General features: G+C 45.1%; 1 protein-coding gene across 1 annotated transcript in view; it reads right to left on the bottom strand.

Annotated features, from left to right (window-relative positions):
- ahcy (adenosylhomocysteinase) overlaps positions 1 to 16,833 on the bottom strand; it is a 43,443-nt gene extending 26,610 nt beyond the window's left edge. Inside the window, exons 1-2 of the mRNA XM_033042075.1 lie at positions 16,696 to 16,833; positions 6,243 to 6,433 (exon numbers count right to left, since the gene is read on the bottom strand). Of these exons, the coding sequence (XP_032897966.1) occupies positions 6,243 to 6,433; positions 16,696 to 16,723 (219 nt within the window). The 5' untranslated portion in view covers positions 16,724 to 16,833. The remainder of the gene's footprint in view (positions 1 to 6,242; positions 6,434 to 16,695) is intronic.
- Between the last annotated feature and the right edge of the window lie 1,571 nt (positions 16,834 to 18,404).

Below are 18,404 nucleotides of genomic sequence, written 5' to 3'. Positions count from 1 at the left end.
CACATTTATCCACATTATACTGCATCTGCCAAACATTTGCCCACTCACCCAGCCTATCCAAGTCACCTTGCAGTCTCCTAGCATCCTCCTCACAGCTAACACTGCCCCCCAGCTTCGTGTCATCCGCAAACTTGGAGATATTGCCTTCAATTCCCTCATCTAGATCATTAATATATATTGTAAATAGCTGGGGTCCCAGCACTGAGCCTTGCGGTACCCCACTAGTCACTGCCTGCCATTGTGAAAAGGACCCGTTTACTCCTACTCTTTGCTTCCTGTTTGCCAGCCAGTTCTCTATCCACATCAATACTGAACCCCCAATGCCGTGTGCTTTAAGTTTGTAAACTAATCTCTTATGTGGGACCTTGTCGAAAGCCTTCTGGAAGTCCAGATACACCACATCCACTGGTTCTAGTTACACCTATCCACGCTACTAGTTACATCCTCGAAAAATTCTATAAGATTCGTCAGACATGATTTACCTTTTGTAAATCCATGCTGACTTTGTCTAATGATTTCACCACTTTCTAAATGTGCTGCTATCCCATCTTTAATAACTGACTCTAGCAGTTTCCCCACTACCGATGTTAGACTAACTGGTCTGTAATTCCCCGTTTTCTCTCTCCCTCCCTTCTTAAAAAGTGGGGTTACATTTGCTACCCGCCAATCCTCAGGAACTACTCCAGAATCTAAAGAGTTTTGAAAGATTATTACTAATGCATCCACTATTTCTGGAGCTACTTCCTTAAGTACTCTGGGATGCAGCCTATCTGGCCCTGGGGATTTATCGGCCTTTAATCCATTTAATTTACCCAACACCACTTCCCGGCTAACCTGGATTTCACTCAATTCCTCCAACTCCTTTGACCCGCGGTCCCCTGCTATCTCCGGCATATTATTTATGTCTTCCTTAGTGAAGACAGAACCAAAGTAGTTATTCAATTGGTCCGCCATATCCTTGTTCCCCATGATCAACTCACCCGTTTCTGACTGCAAGGGACCTACATTTGTTTTAACTAATCTCTTTCTTTTCACATATCTATAAAAACTTTTGCAGTCAGTTTTTATGTTCCCTGCCAGTTTTCTTTCATAATCTATTTTTCCTTTCCTAATTAAGCCCTTTGTCCTCCTCTGCTGGTCTCTGAATTTCTCCCAGTCCTCCGGTATGCTGCTTTTTCTGGCTAATTTGTACGCATCATCCTTCGCTTTGATACTATCCCTGATTTCCCTTGTTATCCACGGATGCACTACCTTCCCTGATTTATTCTTTTGCCAAACTGGGATGAACAATTTTTGTAGTTCATCCATGCAGTCTTTAAATGTCTTCCATTGCATATCCACCGTTAACCCTTTTAGAATTAATTGCCAGTCAATCTTGGCCAATTCACGTCTCATACCCTCAAAGTTACCTTTCTTTAAGTTCAGAACCATTGTTTCTGAATTAACAATGTCACTCTCCATCCTAATGAAGAACTCAACCATATTATGGTCACTCTTGCCCAAGGGGGCACGTACAACAAGACTGCTAACTAACCCTTCCTCATTACTCAATACCCAGTCTAAAATAGCCTGCTCTCTCGTTGGTTCCTCTACATGTTGATTTAGATAACTATCCCGCATACATTCCAAAAAATCCTCTTCCTCAGCACCCCTGCCAATTTGATTCACCCAATCTATATGTAGATTGAAGTCACCCATTATAACGGTTTTGCCTTTGTCGCACGCATTTCTAATTTCCTGTTTGATACCATCTCCAACTTCACTACTACTGTTAGGTGGCCTGTACACAACACCCACCAGCGTTTTCTGCCCCTTAGTGTTTCGCAGCTCTACCCATACCGATTCCACATCCTGCAAACTAATGTCCTTCCTTTCCATTGCGTTAATCTCCTCTCTAATCAGCAACGTTACCCCACCTCCTTTTCCTTTCTCTCTATCCCTCCTGAATATTGAATATCCCTGGATGTTCAGCTCCCAGCCTTGGTCACCCTGGAGCCATGTCTCCGTGATCCCAACTATATCATAGTCATTAATAGCTATCTGCACATTCAACTCATCCACCTTATTACGAATGCTCCTTGCATTGAGACACAAAGCCTTCAGGCTTGTTTTTACAACACTCTTACCCCTTATACAATTTTGTTGAAAAGTGGCCCTTTTTGATTTTTGCCCTGGATTTTCCGGCCTGCCACTTTTACTTTTCACCTTGCTACCTATTGCTTCTACCCTCATTTTACACCCCTCTGTCTCTACGCTCACACATTTAAGAAACCCTTTCCCTTTAACTCCATCCTCCACTAGCCCATTCGACACCCCATCCCCCTTATTCAGTTTAAAACCACCCGTGTAGCAGTGGCAAACCTGCCTGCCAGAATGCTGGTCCCACACCTGTTAAGATGCAATCCGTCCCTTTTGTACAGTTCCCCTTTACCCCAAAACAGATCCCAATGATCTAAGAATCTAAATCCCTGCCCCGTGCACCAGTTCCTCAGCCACACGTTCAGGTCCCGTATCTCCCTGTTCCTGCTCTCGCCAGCACGAGGAACTGGAAGCAAACCGGAGATAACAACCCTGGAGGTCCTGCTTTTCAGCATTTTTCCGAGCTCTCCAGTGGAAGTGGTGGAGGCAGGTTCGATTTTATCATTTAAAAATAAATTTGATAGGTATGAGGATGGGAAAGGAATGGCGGGTTATGGTCTGAGTGCAGGTAGATGGGACTAGGGGAAAATAAGTGTTCGGCACGGACTTGTAGGGCTGAGATGGCCTGTTTCCGTGCTGTAATTGTTATATGGTTATATATGGTAATATATATTGCGACCCATTTTTTCTTTGCTAAATAATTCTTCCTACACTTTTACTCGTGGTCTATTTGTAAGCAGATTTTTCCCCCCAGACAATCAAGAGCAAAGAGCCGCGACAATCAAGAGCAAAGAGCCGCTCTGGACAGCTGCCAACTCAAAATCATGTGGATTATGGACTATGGCACAAACCTATGTGCTATGTAAATTTGCTCAGTTAACCTCAACAAACAGGATAGTTAACAAGAAATGTATCGCTGTTCAACAACAAATAGCACAGGATTAATGTAACCTTCCAATTTCTTGCTATCTCCACAGAACCATGCAGCCCAATCCATATTCTTGATTCCCGATGGAAATTCCTTGCTAATTTCAGCCTTATTTCCCACCCCACTTCAAGTTCTGCATGAAGGCAAAAGTCATGCTCCAATTGACCACGCATCCTTCCACGAGCCCATCATTCACAATGCTCTCCTCCACCATCCCCACAATGTGAACATCAATCTCCTGTCTGAAGGGGCGTCCTGAACTGAAACATCTATCCACGTTCTCCAGAGAGGCTGTCTGATCTACTGAGTTACACCAGTGCTTTGATGTTGTCAACCAGCGAATACAGTTCCATGGTTCTCTCATCCTCTCTATTCTCACACTGACATCCAGTTTTGCAATAGTTAACTAGTCAGGACCTCTAGCAACATACCCTATCACCACATCCACAATTATCAAGTGCTAAACCTTCAGCTATCTTCACAAATTTAATTACCAGTGATTTGACTGCTCTCACCTCTCAACCATTTCCTTGCCTCGTTACTCCAATGCTGAGTAAAATCCTCTAGCTAAACAGTAGGAAAATTAAATGCATTATTTTCAACAGCAACTCTCCTTCCGATATCTGTCTCCACCCAAATCAGGCAACTCAAAGTACCAGTAATCTACAAAACTTAAATGATCTTCTCCACATTGGAGAAACCAAATACAGATCAGGTGATTGCCCTCAGGACAAACCCTGAGCTACCTGCTGTCTGCTACTTAAATTCTTTATCCACTCTGTTTAGTGGCTTCTTGCAGACACCCAATGCAGGTTTGTGGAATGGCGCTCATCTACTTGGGCATGTTACAGTCTCAACATTAAATTCTACAATTTCAGGTAACTTGATTCAACTCTATCAGTCATCCAAGATAGGTCTCGACCTGAAACATCACATATTCCTATTCTCCAGAGATGCTGCCTGGCCTGCTGAGTTACATCAGCACTTTGTCCATCATCCATGTGTGATAATTGCTCATTGTTTATACTTCATTTTTTCTCTCTTGGAGTGGAGGACATAGCCAACATGATCTACTGGGCTTGCTCTCCAGTTCTGCAGTTTGCAGCTGCCACATCCTTCTGTGTTCTCAGACTCTAACTGCTCCCATTCACTCACTGACTAGATAACACTGTTCAAAACACAAAATACTTGAGTAACTTAATACTTGAGCAGGTCAGGCAGTATCTGTGGAGGGAATGAACAGGTGACATTTCAGGTTGGGACCGTTCTTCAATTTTGTTTACCATTTATCCCCAAGGTCACCTCAGTCTTACACTAGGATAGACATCCCCTCCCCCATATCTGCAGCTTTCCAAGCATCTTATTTCTTTTTTTTACTTTTGATTAAAGGTCTCCAACCTGAAACATTGGTTGATTTTTCCTCCCACAAATGCAGCCTCATTTGCTGAGTACTTCATGCATTTTTTTGTTTCAGATTTCCAATATCTACAGTTTTCATTTTCTCAAATAATTGAAATTGATCTGCATTGAACTCCTCACATTATTTCCATCAGCACATGTCCAACCCAGTGTCCACCCTTCTCACAAATTCAGCACACAAGTATTTAATTCCATTAAAGTGGCAACACACATATTAAGGGCAGTAAAGAAAGCACCTGACATGCCTGCTTTCATTGGTCAGAGCATGGAAGACAAGAATTGTAATATAATTGTATAAGACATCAGTGAGACCACACTGTAGAGTTCTGTGGAAATTTACAGTTGCCCCGCTACAGGAAGGATGTCATTAAACAGGAAGGAATGCAGAAAAGATTCACAAAGATATTACTGAGACTAGGGTGCTGAAATGATATGGGAAGAATGGAGAGTGGTAAAGTTTTCCTTGGAGCATAGGACACTGAGAGATGACGTTGGGGGTCTATAAAATTCATGAGGGATACGAAAAATCATGACGGCGAATGTTCGGTCTTCATCACAGGATTGGTTTTTCCATCTCCCAGAGTCTAAACTAGAGGAAATAAGTTTAAGGAGAAAGGGAAAAGTTTGAAAGGGGACTCAATGGGCAATGTTTTCCACCAAGAGTTGTGGCTATATGGATTGAGCTGCCAGAAGAAGTGGTAGAAGTAAGTACAATTACAACACAAAAAATATTTGGATAGCTACACAGGCAGGAAAATATTAGAGGAATAGAGGCCAAATGCAAGCAAGTAAGACGAGTTCAGGTAGGCAAATTAGTCTGCATAGACTGGTTGGTGAGAAAAGCCCATTTCTGTGTTGTATAACTATGACAAACCATAATGCAACTCAAACTTCAAATAGGCCACATTTGGTTCTGGTCACATTACAGGGAAGATGTGGAAGCTTTTGAGATGGTGCAAAGGACGATAGACAATAGACATAGACAACAGACAATAGACGCAGGAGTAGGCCATTCGGCCCTTCGAGCCAGCACCGCCATTCAAGGCTGATAATCCCCAATCAGTACCCCGTTCCTGACTTCTCCCCATATCCCCATGACTCCGCTATCTTTAAGAGCCCTATCTCGCTCTCTCTTGAAAGTATCCAGAGAACCGGCCTCCACCGTCCTCTGAGGCAGAGAGGAATATAGAAGCATATAAAATTATGAGAGACATAGATTGGGTAAATAGTGGGAACCATTTCCCCAGGGTGGAAATATCCAACACTCGAGGGCAAGAGTAACACTACAAAGTAAGAGGGGAACGTTTAATGGAGATGTGAGGAGCAAGTATTGATTTTTAAACAGTGGTGGGGCCTGTAACACATTGCCTTGAGTGGTACTTGAGTCAGATACAATAGCGGCATACAAGAGGCTTGTGGATAGGCACATGGAAGCGCAAAGAATAGCATGGATAGATATTGTCAATTTAACTAGACATGTTCTGCACAAACATTGTGGCAAAGGACCCATTCCTGTGCTGGACTGTTTCATGTTCTATATACTATGTTCAGGGCGATGTGCAGTTCAAATTTGATTGGCACAAACATCTTGGTTGGCACAGGCATCACGGGCCAAACAATCTGTTCCTTTACTGTACTGTTCTATGTTCTAGTGTGCAAACGTCAGCTGTTCAAAGACCGCCCAATGCTGTACAGTCCAGGAAAATTTAATTGAAAGAAGATGTTGATACTAAATCATGATTTACACCAACATTACCTCTGCCCCAAGTGCAGTGAGAGTTTCAATCAACACAGCAGTTTGAACAGTCATGTGAAGACAGCCTGCGATTCGAGCCCCTTTGAGTGGTTTTGAATCTTGATGCATCTTCCTCATCATCATCAGGCCAGGCATCTCATTTTCGGCAATCTCAATTGCTTTCCGACCCCATTCAGCCAAACTAATGTCAGCTTTAATGCAGAGAAACAAGAATCAGAAAAATCAACAAAATGACATTGATAAAAAAAACATTCAAAGCAGCTCAGGAGAAGCAACAAAACTATGAACCTACAAATTAGCTACCACCCCACAAAAGGCTCCTGGAACTAGACATGACAAGCACACTGGCACCATCATTTCCAGCATCTTAAGATGTGACTTTAATAAATTATTGCCGACCACCCTCCAATAAGCTTATGAAACTGTTTGAAGACTGGCGATGAAGGCAAACTGCAATAGATCAAGAATGTCATGGGGGGGGTGGGCACGTGCACCATGAGCACCCTCTCTAGGCACATGTCAAAGCCACTGGACAGGAGTCATTAAGGCGTGCTACCATCTTATTTTGGAACAAAGATGATTGTTGTCTTAAAGGAGGTGGGAATGTTAGAACGGGGTAGAAAGAGGTTAAAGATGTCAGAGTACTCTGGTCAGCTGGTCTGCAAAGGATCCAAGGACCTCTTCCTGCAAATAATCTCCCCCAATAAAGCTCTGGAAATTATTCGAGTCTTAAGAAGGATCCCAACATGAAACAGTCCCTATCCATGTTTTCCGGAGATGCTGCTCGACCCAGAGTAACTCCAGCACCTTTTTGTAAACCAGCTTCTGCAGTGTCTTCTATCTACAACCTCTGAAAGTTCATGCCTAAAGCTAACAAAATTGCCTGCTGCAGTTTAGGATTTTAACTTGTGGACCAGCCCTATCCTTCTCCACAACTATTTTAATAGAATTATGGTAACTTGCCCCAAGCAGCTCCACCACTAACCTCAGTCCTCTGCCTTGCCTTACTTCCCAAGAGGAGTTGTTTTTCTCCTTCTCTAGTTGTGTCATTTATATGTTGATTGAGAAACTTGCCCTGATCAAATTTAAATTCCAACCCAACCTAATCCTCATGCCATTGCAGCTCTGGAAAATTAAAATCCATACTATGATAACCCCATTCTCGCAGCTGTCTGACCTGCCTAGATATTTGCGACAATTCTCAGATCTGCCTCATTATTGCTTTAGGTCCCACCTTCAGACATACTAGTTTAAACTTTGAATATATGCAAATCTCTGTGCCAGCACACTGGCCCCTTCTAGTTGTAGTTATTTACATCCCTTACACTTCAAACACAGCACTTTGCACTCAAACATTGGTATATACCATAGTAAATTGTGACAATGCTACATTTTACAACGCTCATGCGGCTCTAACTGTTCAGGAGGATACAATCTGCTGTCCTTACTGGTCTGACACAGCAACCCTTAAATGCACTCTCGCATGATCCAGAAGGTCACTTTAGTAGACCACCATCTTGATGATTAAAGGGCAATAAAAGCTGGGCTAGCTAGGTAATGGTCAGATACTTTTTCAATGCTTCAGCGGATGAGAATTATTTGTTGAACCACTTCTGCTGCCTTTGTGAAATGAGACAGAATTCAATTATGTCATTATGGAACTGAACCATAGCAAATTACCTCAATTTTATGCATGTTGCTTGACAACTACACTTTTGACCCTTTATTATCTTTTAACACAATTATCCCTCTTCCCCTATAACAGGTTTTTTTATGTGGCCTTCATCTACTTTAATCATTATAAAACTTGTTTCTTGAACTATGATCGTAATATAACAACCATTTCTCCCTCCCTAAGATTGTCAAGTATATCCAACATCTGCTGCATTTGACTATGTTAAAATATTGCACACCAACTTTACTGGCATGTGTAGGTAACAGACTTGTGGCACCAGCATGATTGAGTGACTGTCCTTGTCAGAGTGACTTTGCAATAACCATTATCAAATTCCGTTGAATACCTTTTTTTGAACTGCAAGTTATTGAACTTCAAACATGGGAAAGCAAAGGGAGGCAAGCAATGCCACCAATAACAAAGTTAGCCAAGTTTGTTTAACGTTCTGATGACAGGATACAAAAATACAACATCAGCAGCTTTTAACTAGACTTGCGTCATTCAAAGTGTACAGAAACTAATGCAGAGTTGATTCTACTGGCTTCGCCACTGATGAAAACCCATTTTCCAGAGTTGCAACTGCCTGGAAAGCCTCATTCTCTGTAAGGAAATTCCAGGAACTGGCATTTGAAGAATAAACTTTGTTATACCAAATCTTTCATGACCTTCGGACACCAAATGAGTCACTGAAAGTATTCTAACACAAAATAACTTTCATTTTCAACAATCAAATCTCTTCAAGAGTAGGAGGATATCAGCTTTAGAACCAGTCAGTAATGTCCAGAGAGAGGTAAATATCTATTTTAAAAATGACGATTAAAACCACAGACCAAGATCTGGATGCCTGGATTGAGAAACAAAGGACCTGGACACCAGAAAATACTGATTGACCATGTAGGCTGTGGGACGAGCATCGAAAATGTGACTAGAATTTAACTTTTGTGACCCATGTTTGGGAACTTGATATTTGGCACAGATTTTGATTAAATATAATTGAGAAGGAAGTCATAACTTGTCAGTGCCAAAAGTTGCATTTTAATTAATTAAGCTAATTAGAAAACGAGATCGAAAAAGTAAGCGCCATCTAATGCTCATATTACTCAATGGGGAGCCTAATTCCATGCTGCTGTCTATTTAAACCATATATTATACCATATATATATATATCATGACTTGCGAATATGACTGGAGTTATATATAATCATATTATACAAAAATAATATAATGAATATAATTGTGAGTGTATTTTGAATGAGACTGCCAGAGGTCCGACTCCTGAACCCGCCTAATTAATGGGCGAGGGCAGTTCCTGTGGATTCCCCCATTTACTGAACCCCACTGACTGCCAGTGGGCAGAGTGGGGGTCACAGCCATAGTGGGACTGGGGCAGTGCCAGGCTGGGGGAAGGCTAAGGAATCTTCCAGTGAGAGGAAAATGCCTAACCAGCCCCCCCCCCCCTCCAGAGCTGGCCACGGCTGGAGCTGGAGCCGAATTGGGACCGGCTACAGGCTCCGTACGTGCGGCCGCTCAGCACGTCCACCTCGGCCAGCATGCCCTTCTGGATCATCATAGCGATGATGGTGGGGAGCATGCTGCCCAGGCCGCCTTCAGCACCCCCAATAGCACCGGCTCAGTCAGTCTGCCCGCTAACAAAATTATTAGCAAGCATTAGCTTTATTCCTTCGAAACCTTGCTATTGTTTTGATGTAATTAGGAGGCAGCCATGATCCCAGAGTGCTCACTGCCTAGCTACCATGAAACAAAGCCTGTGATTGGTCAATTGGCGCCCGATGCAATGCCAAGCATGCATTGATTGAACAATTACTCGGAAAATTGGAGCTTTTCCTCATATTTTTAAAAAAATGTGCAGGTTTTGTTCTTGACGAGGTTCAGGAATGACTTCTATAATATTTTTACACAATATGTTAAAAATTCAAGTATTCCAGGCAATTCAAGAACCAGGGGCCAGTCTTAGAATAAAGGGGTCATTTAAGACTGAGGTGAGAAAAACTTTTTCACCCAGCGAGTTGTGAATTTATGGAATTCCCTGCCAGAGGGCAGTGGAGGCTAAGTCACTGGATGGATTTAAGAGAGAGTTACATAGAGCTCTAGGGGTTAGTGGAGTCAAGGGATATGGGGAGAAGGCAGGCACGGGTTATTGATAGAGAATGATCAGCCATGATCACAATGGCTCGAAGGTCCGAATGGCCTCCTCCTGCACCCATTTTCTATGTTTCTATTCAAGATTTGGGTCACAAACTTAAAACGAAAAAGCACCTAGGCCCACAGCCTAATGTAAATAACCATGCGTTCTACCATTTGATACTGTCTTGAAAAGTAACTCAGTTGCTGAAACAGATTAGCCTGCCCCATGCGTGGCTTGGATTATCAGTAAGATTGTTACAGGAACAAATCTCAGGATTTCCTAATTTGCTTTAGTCAAGTACTACTTGAACTCTGTAAGAAGGAGCTGCAGACGCTGGTTTCACAAAAAACAAAATGCTGAAGATGTGAGAGACACAGCATCTGTGTAAAAAGCTGACAAATTATCCAGATGACTGCTGGCATTCCAGGGTTGTAACAATTTAGTGGTTGAGTTACCAAAATGGCCACCGGAGGACTGGTGCATTGATCCAGAAATTATATTTCAAAACCACTCATCATAGGAGAAATGTGAATTCAAATACATAAATCTGGAATTAAAAAATAGTTGCAGTAACAGTAATCAAATGGGTATAATCAACATTCTATTGACATGTTGACTGCAAGGAAATAAATCTGCCCAGCTTACTCTGTCCATTTAGCTGATCATCAGCTCTACATCCAACTTTAGGGCTGGATGTTATCTGCCATCTGTTGCTCAAAGGCAGTAAGGGATGAACGAAATATTCCGGCAATGTACACATTAGCTTGCGGTATTAATTTTCTCTCTCCAAAATACTGCTTCACCTGCTGACTATTTCTATTCCTATACAGGTACACAACCTTTTATCCGAAAGCCTTGGGACCAGACACTTCTCAGATTTCGGAATGGAAGATTTTTAGCGTAGATTAGGTAGGTAGCGCGGGCGGCTTGAAAAGTCTGGAGCGGCTGCCTCCTCCCCGGAGACCGGGGAATCATTGTAAATCATTGCTTAAATGTTAGTCAGTTAGTTTGGAGGGATTTTATGTGGTGGGGGGGAGGGTGAAGGGGGAAACTTTAATTCTTAGTCCCCTACCTGGTCGGAAACGCGGGGAGCGGGCAATGCCTCACCGGGTCGCCGTGCAGTAATCTCCGGAGCGCTGTGGCCGCCGACTCCCAACATCGTGGAGCTGGGGCTGCGGGTGTCCGGCGCCGGTTGGAGCTCCGACCCCCGCGAACTCTACCCCTGGCTGCGCGCCGCTCCAAATCCAGCGCCGCCCGCGGCCAGACTCCCGCAGCCCGAGCTCCGCGATGTTGGGAGTCGGCGGCCACAGCGCTGGGATACCAGCGGGGAGCGGGCAATGCCTTACCGGGTCGCCGTGCGGTAAGCTCTGGAGCGCTGTGGCCGCCGACTCCCAACATCGCGGAGCTGGGGCTGCGGGCGACGCTGGATTTGGTGAGCCGCGCAGCCAGGGGTAGAGTTGCCGGGGTCGGAGCTACAACCAGCGCCGCCCGCGGCCGGACGCCCGCAGCCCCAGCTCCGCGATGTTGGGAGTCGGCGGCCACAGCGCTCCGGAGCTTACTGCACGGCAACCCGGTAAGGCATTGCCCGCTCCTCGCCTCTCCGACCAGGTAGGGGACTAAGAATTAAAGTTTCCCCCTTCACCCCCCCCCCCCCCCTTCACATAAAAGCCCTCCAAACTAACTGACTAACATTTAAGCAATGATTTACAGATGTTTAAGTGTCTCCCCGGTCTCCAGGGAGGAGGCAGCCGCTACAGTAGTACAGACCTGGGTTGACCGTGGGTTGTTTCGGGTCAAGTTTGGCGCCAAACGCGAGCTTTGGTGTGCAGACGACATTCTGGAAAAAATGTCCGGTTTTCGGAGCTTTTCGGTTTCCGGAACTCCGGATAAAAGGTTGTGCACCTGTATAACTCATGTCTAGTACCACATTTTTGGCTTCAGGGTGAATATCTCACAATTATTGACTAGATAGGTATTCAGTGACAACCAATAGTTGTACTTTTGATATAAACCGAGTGGTAGAATTAAAGCTAAGTAATATTGGGAACGTCTTCAGTGACTTGGAGTTTAAGTTCACCCTCTATGTTCCCGTTAGGAAACCAAAATGCAGTGTGAAACATGGCCATGAGAATACCAACAGCTGTCTAAAACAGACAGATTAACACATCTTGGAGAAGAGCCAATAATAGAAATTCTCAAAGTAAAATATGCATGTTACATTAAACTCCATAATGTTGATCATTTTATTAAGGTAAATAATATTTAACAAATTTGTTGGTATTCTTTGAGGATGAAGCCAGTAGTCTTAGAGGGAAACTGGCAAAGTATTGCATTTGGATTTCCAGAAGTCAATTACAAGGTACCATAAAATGCAAAGTACTAGAGCTCCTGCTGCTCAAGTGAGTTGACACGGATAGAAGATGGCAGGGAAGATCAATCATGATCTGGATATAATGTTGAGGCTCTATAAGATGCTGGTAAGGCAGTATTTGGAATATTGTGAGCAATTATCCGAGGATGGATGTGCCGGCTTTGGAGAGGGTCCAGAGGAGGTTTACAAGAACGATCCCAGGAATTAGTAGGTTAACCTACGATGAGCATTTGTCGGCACTGGGCCTATACTCGCTGGAGGATAGAAGAATGAGGGAGAGCTCATATCCAGAATAGTGAAAGGCTTGGAGAGAGTGGATGTGGAGAGGATGTTTCCACTAGTGGGAGAGTCTAGGACTAGAGATCATAGCCTCATAATTAAAGGACGTTCTTTTAGGAAGGAGATAGATGAGGAGAATTTTCTTTAGTCAGAGGGTGGCGAATCTGTAGAATGCTTTGCCACAGAAGGCCGTGGAGGCCAAGTCAGTGGATATTTTTAAGGCAGATAGATTCTCGATTAGTACGGGTGTCAGAGGTTATGGGGAGAAGGCAGGAGAATGGGGTTAGAAGAACGGGGTTAGAGATGGATCAGCCATCAATGAATGGCGGAGCTGGCTTGATGGGCTGAATGGCCTTATTCTACTCCTATTCCATACGACCAGTTGTACAGTGGACAGGCTTGTGGCAGCAAGTAGCCTGCCAGTCTCATTGCAATTAGTAAGCTCACCAGTGCTCTTTCTTCTTAATAATGTTCCAAACAGTTGATTTTGGTAAGCCTAAGGTTTGGCTGATATCTCTAACAGTTTTATTCTTGTTTCTCAGTCTCAAAAATGGCTTCTTTGACTTTAATTGGTGCAACTTTGGTCCTCATGTTGATAAACAGCAATAAAAGTTTTCAACGGTGATAGACTAGTTGCTGAGAGCTCTCTTATACCTGCATTAAGGAGGCAATTAAACACACCTGAGCAATTACAAACACCTGTGAAGCTTTTTGTCCCAAACATTATGGCTACCTTAAATGGGAGGACTATGTATAAACACTGGTGTAATTTCTACATGGTGAAACCAAAATGTATAAAAATAGCCTTTATTAAAATCTGACAATGTGCACTTTAACCACATGTGATTTTTTCTATTACAAATCTCAAATTGTGGAGTACGGAGGCAAATAAATAAATGGCGGGTCTTTGTCCCAAACATTATGGAGGGCACTGTGTGTAATCAAGTGACGAGCCTGGGATTGACTGTGCAAAAACAGATTCAGGCAGTCAGGAGCAAAGCACTTGCCATACCAAGCTGGGATACACCCTGTCAGAATACTTTCTATAGTGTATCTGTTGAAATGCAAGATTTTTCATGGGCATGCCAACTACATTCTCATCAAATCGTTTTTAATTTCGGCACCAAACGGGGGAAATAGCACTTCTCACTGAAGCACACCAGCCTCCAACCTGCAAAGCAACTCCGCACTACCTCCCTCTGACATATTCCACCATGCCCATTTTGTAGCCAATGGGCTACCTCACCCTGACCACCCTGAAGCAATGACTTCTACTCCTATTTGTTTGTGCTTGTGAAAATAAACAGGCTTTTACCAGGTTGGAAGTATATAACAGTAGAATGTTCGAGGATCAGGTATTGGCTCTCAACTCTTTACATTAACGACTCAGAAGTTCAACAGACCCAAGTTTGCCTGGGAACGTGCAAAGTCATGCATATCGGCAAGTCAAATCGAAGGCCCAGTAATATCTAAATGGAAAAAAATTGCTCATGCATGAAGTAGAGAGAGATCTAGGTAAAATATGTTACGTGCAGCAGGTGGCTGGGAAGACAAATTGGTCTTTATTACAAGGGGGTTATGGTTTAGAAGTTATCAATACTGCTATAATTGTAAAGGATGTTATTATAGACAATAGGTGCAGGAGTAGGCCATTTGGCCCTTCGAGCCAGCACCACCATTCAATGTGATCATGGCTGATCATCCCCAATCAGTACCCCGTTCCTGTCTTCTCCCCCATATCCCCTGACTCCACTATCTAGCTCTCTTCAAAGCATCCAGAGAACCTGTCTCCACCGCCCTCTGAGGCAGAGAATTCCACAGACTCACCACTCTCTGTGAGAAAAAGTGTCCTCGTCTCCGTTCTAATTGGCTTACTCCTTATTCTTAAACTGTGGCCCCTGGTTCTGGACTCCCCCAACATCGGGAACATGTTTCCTGCCTCTAGCGTGTCCAAGCCCTTAACAATCTTATATGTTTCAATGAGATACCCTCTCATCCTTCTAAACTCCAGAGTGTACAAGCCCAGCTGCTCCATTAGACCAGAGATACACAAAATCTCTAGAGAGAAGGAATGGGTGACGTTTCGGGTTGAGACCCTTGTTGACCCGAAACGTCACTCATTCTTTCTCTCCAGAGATGCTGCCTGTCCGGCTGACTTAGTCCAGCATTTTGTGTCTATCTTCAGTTTAAACCAGCATCTGCAGTTCTTTCCTACATATGTTGTTAGACAATAAGCATTAGGTGCAGGAGTAGGCCATTCGGCCCTTCGAGCCAGGACCGCCATTCAATGTGTGATCATGGCTGATCATCCCCAATCAATAACCAGTTCCTGCCATCTCCCCATATCCCCATGACTCCGCTATTTTTAAGAGCCCTATCTAGCTCTCTCTTGAAAGCATCCAGAAAACCTGTCTCCACCGCCCTCTGAGGCAGAGAATTCCACAGACTCACCACTCTCTGTGAGAAAATGTGTTTCCTCGTCTCCGTTCTAAATGGCTTACTCCTTATTCTTAAACTGTGGCCCCTGGTTCTGGACTCCCCCAACACCGGGAACATGTTTCCTGCCTCTAGCGTGTCCAAGCCCTTAACAATCTCACATGTTTCAATGAGATACCCTCTCATCCTTCAAAACGCCAGAGAACTGGAGAACTAGGCATGCTTTTGGACCGTTTATTTAAGAAGATGGTTACCCTTAAGGAAGACCAAACAAAATCCATTGGTAATCCACCCACACGCCACTCGAGGTTGGCTTTACAATCATTGGAGTTTGGAAGAAGGTGAGCTTATTGAAACAAGATCTCAAAGGGGTTAAACAGGGTAGATGTCAAAATGATTCCAGTCACCGTCGGTAGCTAGTCTTTGGAATTCTCCACAACGGATGGATGTGGAGGCCAGATTGTTGGTGAGTATTAAAAGAGAATTCTTGAACCTTGTGGAATTTAGTGCCGTGCAAAATTAGCACAAGGAGGAGGAGAGAGTTAAGGCCTGGAGCAGATCAGCAATGAACATTTTGAATTGTAGGGCAGGCTCAAGGAGTTTCCTTGTGTTCGGTGATCCTTTGGGATTATCATGTGATAAACCTGCATAAATCACAGATTGCGCTTCAGCTGGTAGCTGGTATTCAATTCGAGACAAAATGCAGGAAACTTTTTAGCCACTGTGCAGAGAGGATGTGGAAACTCAATGACAATGCATGAACATCTACTGTAGATAATATTCCTCTTGCTCCCCACTCTCAGCACTCACCAGCCCTGACTTTAACACCATCATGCTCCCCAACCCCAGCAATCACCAGCGATGTTCACAAAATACTAGAGTAACTCAGTGGGACAGGCAGGGTCTCTGGAGAGAGGGGATGGGTGACGTTTTGGGTCGAGACCCTTCTTCAGACTGAGTCAGGGGAGAGGGCGTCTATGGAGGGAGAATGTATGAAAAGGACAGATCCAAGCAGCCCCAGCCTGCACCACTCACCAGCCCTGACCTCAACACCATCATGTTTCCCACTAACAGCAGCCCTGAAGCTGTCCAAACCTGCACCCCACTCTCAGCACTCACTGACCGTGCTCATCGCACCCGTGCACTCAGCCGGACCCTCTACCGCTCCCGACCCGGGACTCGCCGGCCCCGAGTCTCCCTTCCTCCTGCAGCTGCTCGGCGCTGCCGCTCTCCCCTTGCCGACAACGACACGCGGTAGAGAGCCGGCAAGGGGCGAGCAGAGTGCCGGGGGCTGTGGGGGAGCAGGGTGCCGGGGCTGTGGGGGGGGGGGGGGAGCTGAGTGCCGGAGCCGGTTGTGGGGGAGCTGGGTGCCGGGGCAGCGCCGGCGGCTGTGGGGGAGCAGAGTGCCGGGGGCGGCTGTGGGGGAGCTGGGTGCCGGGGCAGTGCCGGGGCCGGTTGTGGGGGAGCAGAGTGCCGGGGGCTGTGGGAGAGCAGGGTGCCGGGGCCGGCTGTGGGAGAGCAGAGTGCCGGGGCCGGCATCACTTACCGACTTTGTGCGGCAGCTTGTCGGCCATGGCGAGCAGGTGGCGCTTCTAGACGTCTTGACTTGACGCGCGCGCGCGGAGAGGTGGCGTAAGCGCGGACGCGCGTTTATAACCACCGCTCATTAGCATAAAGCCCCCACAATCCACAGCGGTGGCGGGCCTTACTATTGGCCGCGAGACCCGTCCGTCTGGGGGCGTGTGCGAGAGGGCGGGGCGAGAGGTGGTGCTGTGGGAGGTGTGAGGGGAGAGGGCGGGGCTGAGGGCGGGGCTGAGGGAGCGGTGAGGGAAGAGGGCGGGGCTGAGGGCGGGGCTATGGGAGGGGTGATGGGAGAGGGCGGGGCTGAGGGAAGGTGATGGGAGAGGGTGGGGCGAGAGGGCGGGGCTGAGGGAGGGGTGAGGGGAGAGGGTGGGGGAGAGGGAGGTGTGAGGGCGGGGCTGAGGGAGGGGTGAGGGGAGAGCAAAGATGATCGTATCTGCCTCAACCACCAATCATTGCACCAGAATTCACCACACTACAATAAAAGTTGCCCATAATAACTCTTTTAAACTATTCCGCTCTCACCTTAAAACTATGCCCTATGATATTTGATGTTTCCATCCTGGGAAAAAGGGTCCCTATGTGTGCATCTTATCATTTCATATAGGGAGGTTTCACGGCAGTCGGGTCACGACCCATGACCCGTACCGTTGCTACGCTACGCCAAGTGGAGTACACGCGATGAACTGCAGGTAGGCACTTACCATTATTTCCAGCGTAGCGGGCCCGTTAAAACCCGCCGAAATTGTCAATTTTTGCGCTGTAAATAATTATGGAAATCGGGATAAGTGTGAGAGACATTTAGCCTACTTCAGAATTCCAAAAGTGAGGAGAAATGACGGTAGATAGAAGTGAGAGCTGAAGGGACAACAACAGCCAAAGTGCTTGACGAACATTGGCCGTTTGCTCACTGCATTTCATCAACTAAGGCATTATTTGTGTTTTTAATTGATTCCTTTGGCATCTAAAAAGTTTCAGAAGTGATAAATCTGGCTGTAAATTTTTTAAATTGCCCATGGTTCTCAAGTCGGGTTTTACATACAAAAAGAAAACGCCTCTGAAGCAAAATTTACAGCCAGATTTATCACTTCTGAGACTTTTTAGATACCAAAGGAATCATGAAAAAACACAAATAATGCCTTACTGTTGATGAAATGCAGTGAGCAAACGCGATAATTCCCAATATTTCCGATTCCGATATCTGCACGGCCAATGTTTGCCAAGCACTCTAGCTGCTGTTCTCCCTTTAGCTCTAGCTTCTCTTTACCTTCATTTTGCTTCACTTTTGGAATTCTTAAGTTGGGTACATGTCTCTCACACTTATCCCGACTTCCACAATTTTTTACAGCGGACAAATTCAACATTTTGGCTGTTTTTAACAGGTAGAAATGTACGCGTTTCTTGCATTAATAACATATACTGGAAGTTACGGATGTCCTCCAGATGGATTGAGCAGCTCCGTGCGTCAAGCCCTATGACCCAGTGACCTTACGTGCACACCCCCTATACTTCTATAAGGACTCCTTGCAACCTTCAGCACCAGAAAAAACAATCCAAGTCTGTTCAACTGCTCCCTGTGGCTAATATGCCCTAATCCACACATCTATCTATCTCTATCACTAAAAGTCTGATCTTGACCACTTCCTGTTGTTCTGTATATTGATTTTAGAAAAA

Source organism: Amblyraja radiata, chromosome 23 (genome assembly GCF_010909765.2).
Source record: "Amblyraja radiata isolate CabotCenter1 chromosome 23, sAmbRad1.1.pri, whole genome shotgun sequence".
NCBI lineage: Eukaryota > Metazoa > Chordata > Chondrichthyes > Rajiformes > Rajidae > Amblyraja > Amblyraja radiata.
Note: the sequence above shows the minus strand (reverse complement) of the source record. Positions and strands in the feature narration are given on the sequence as shown.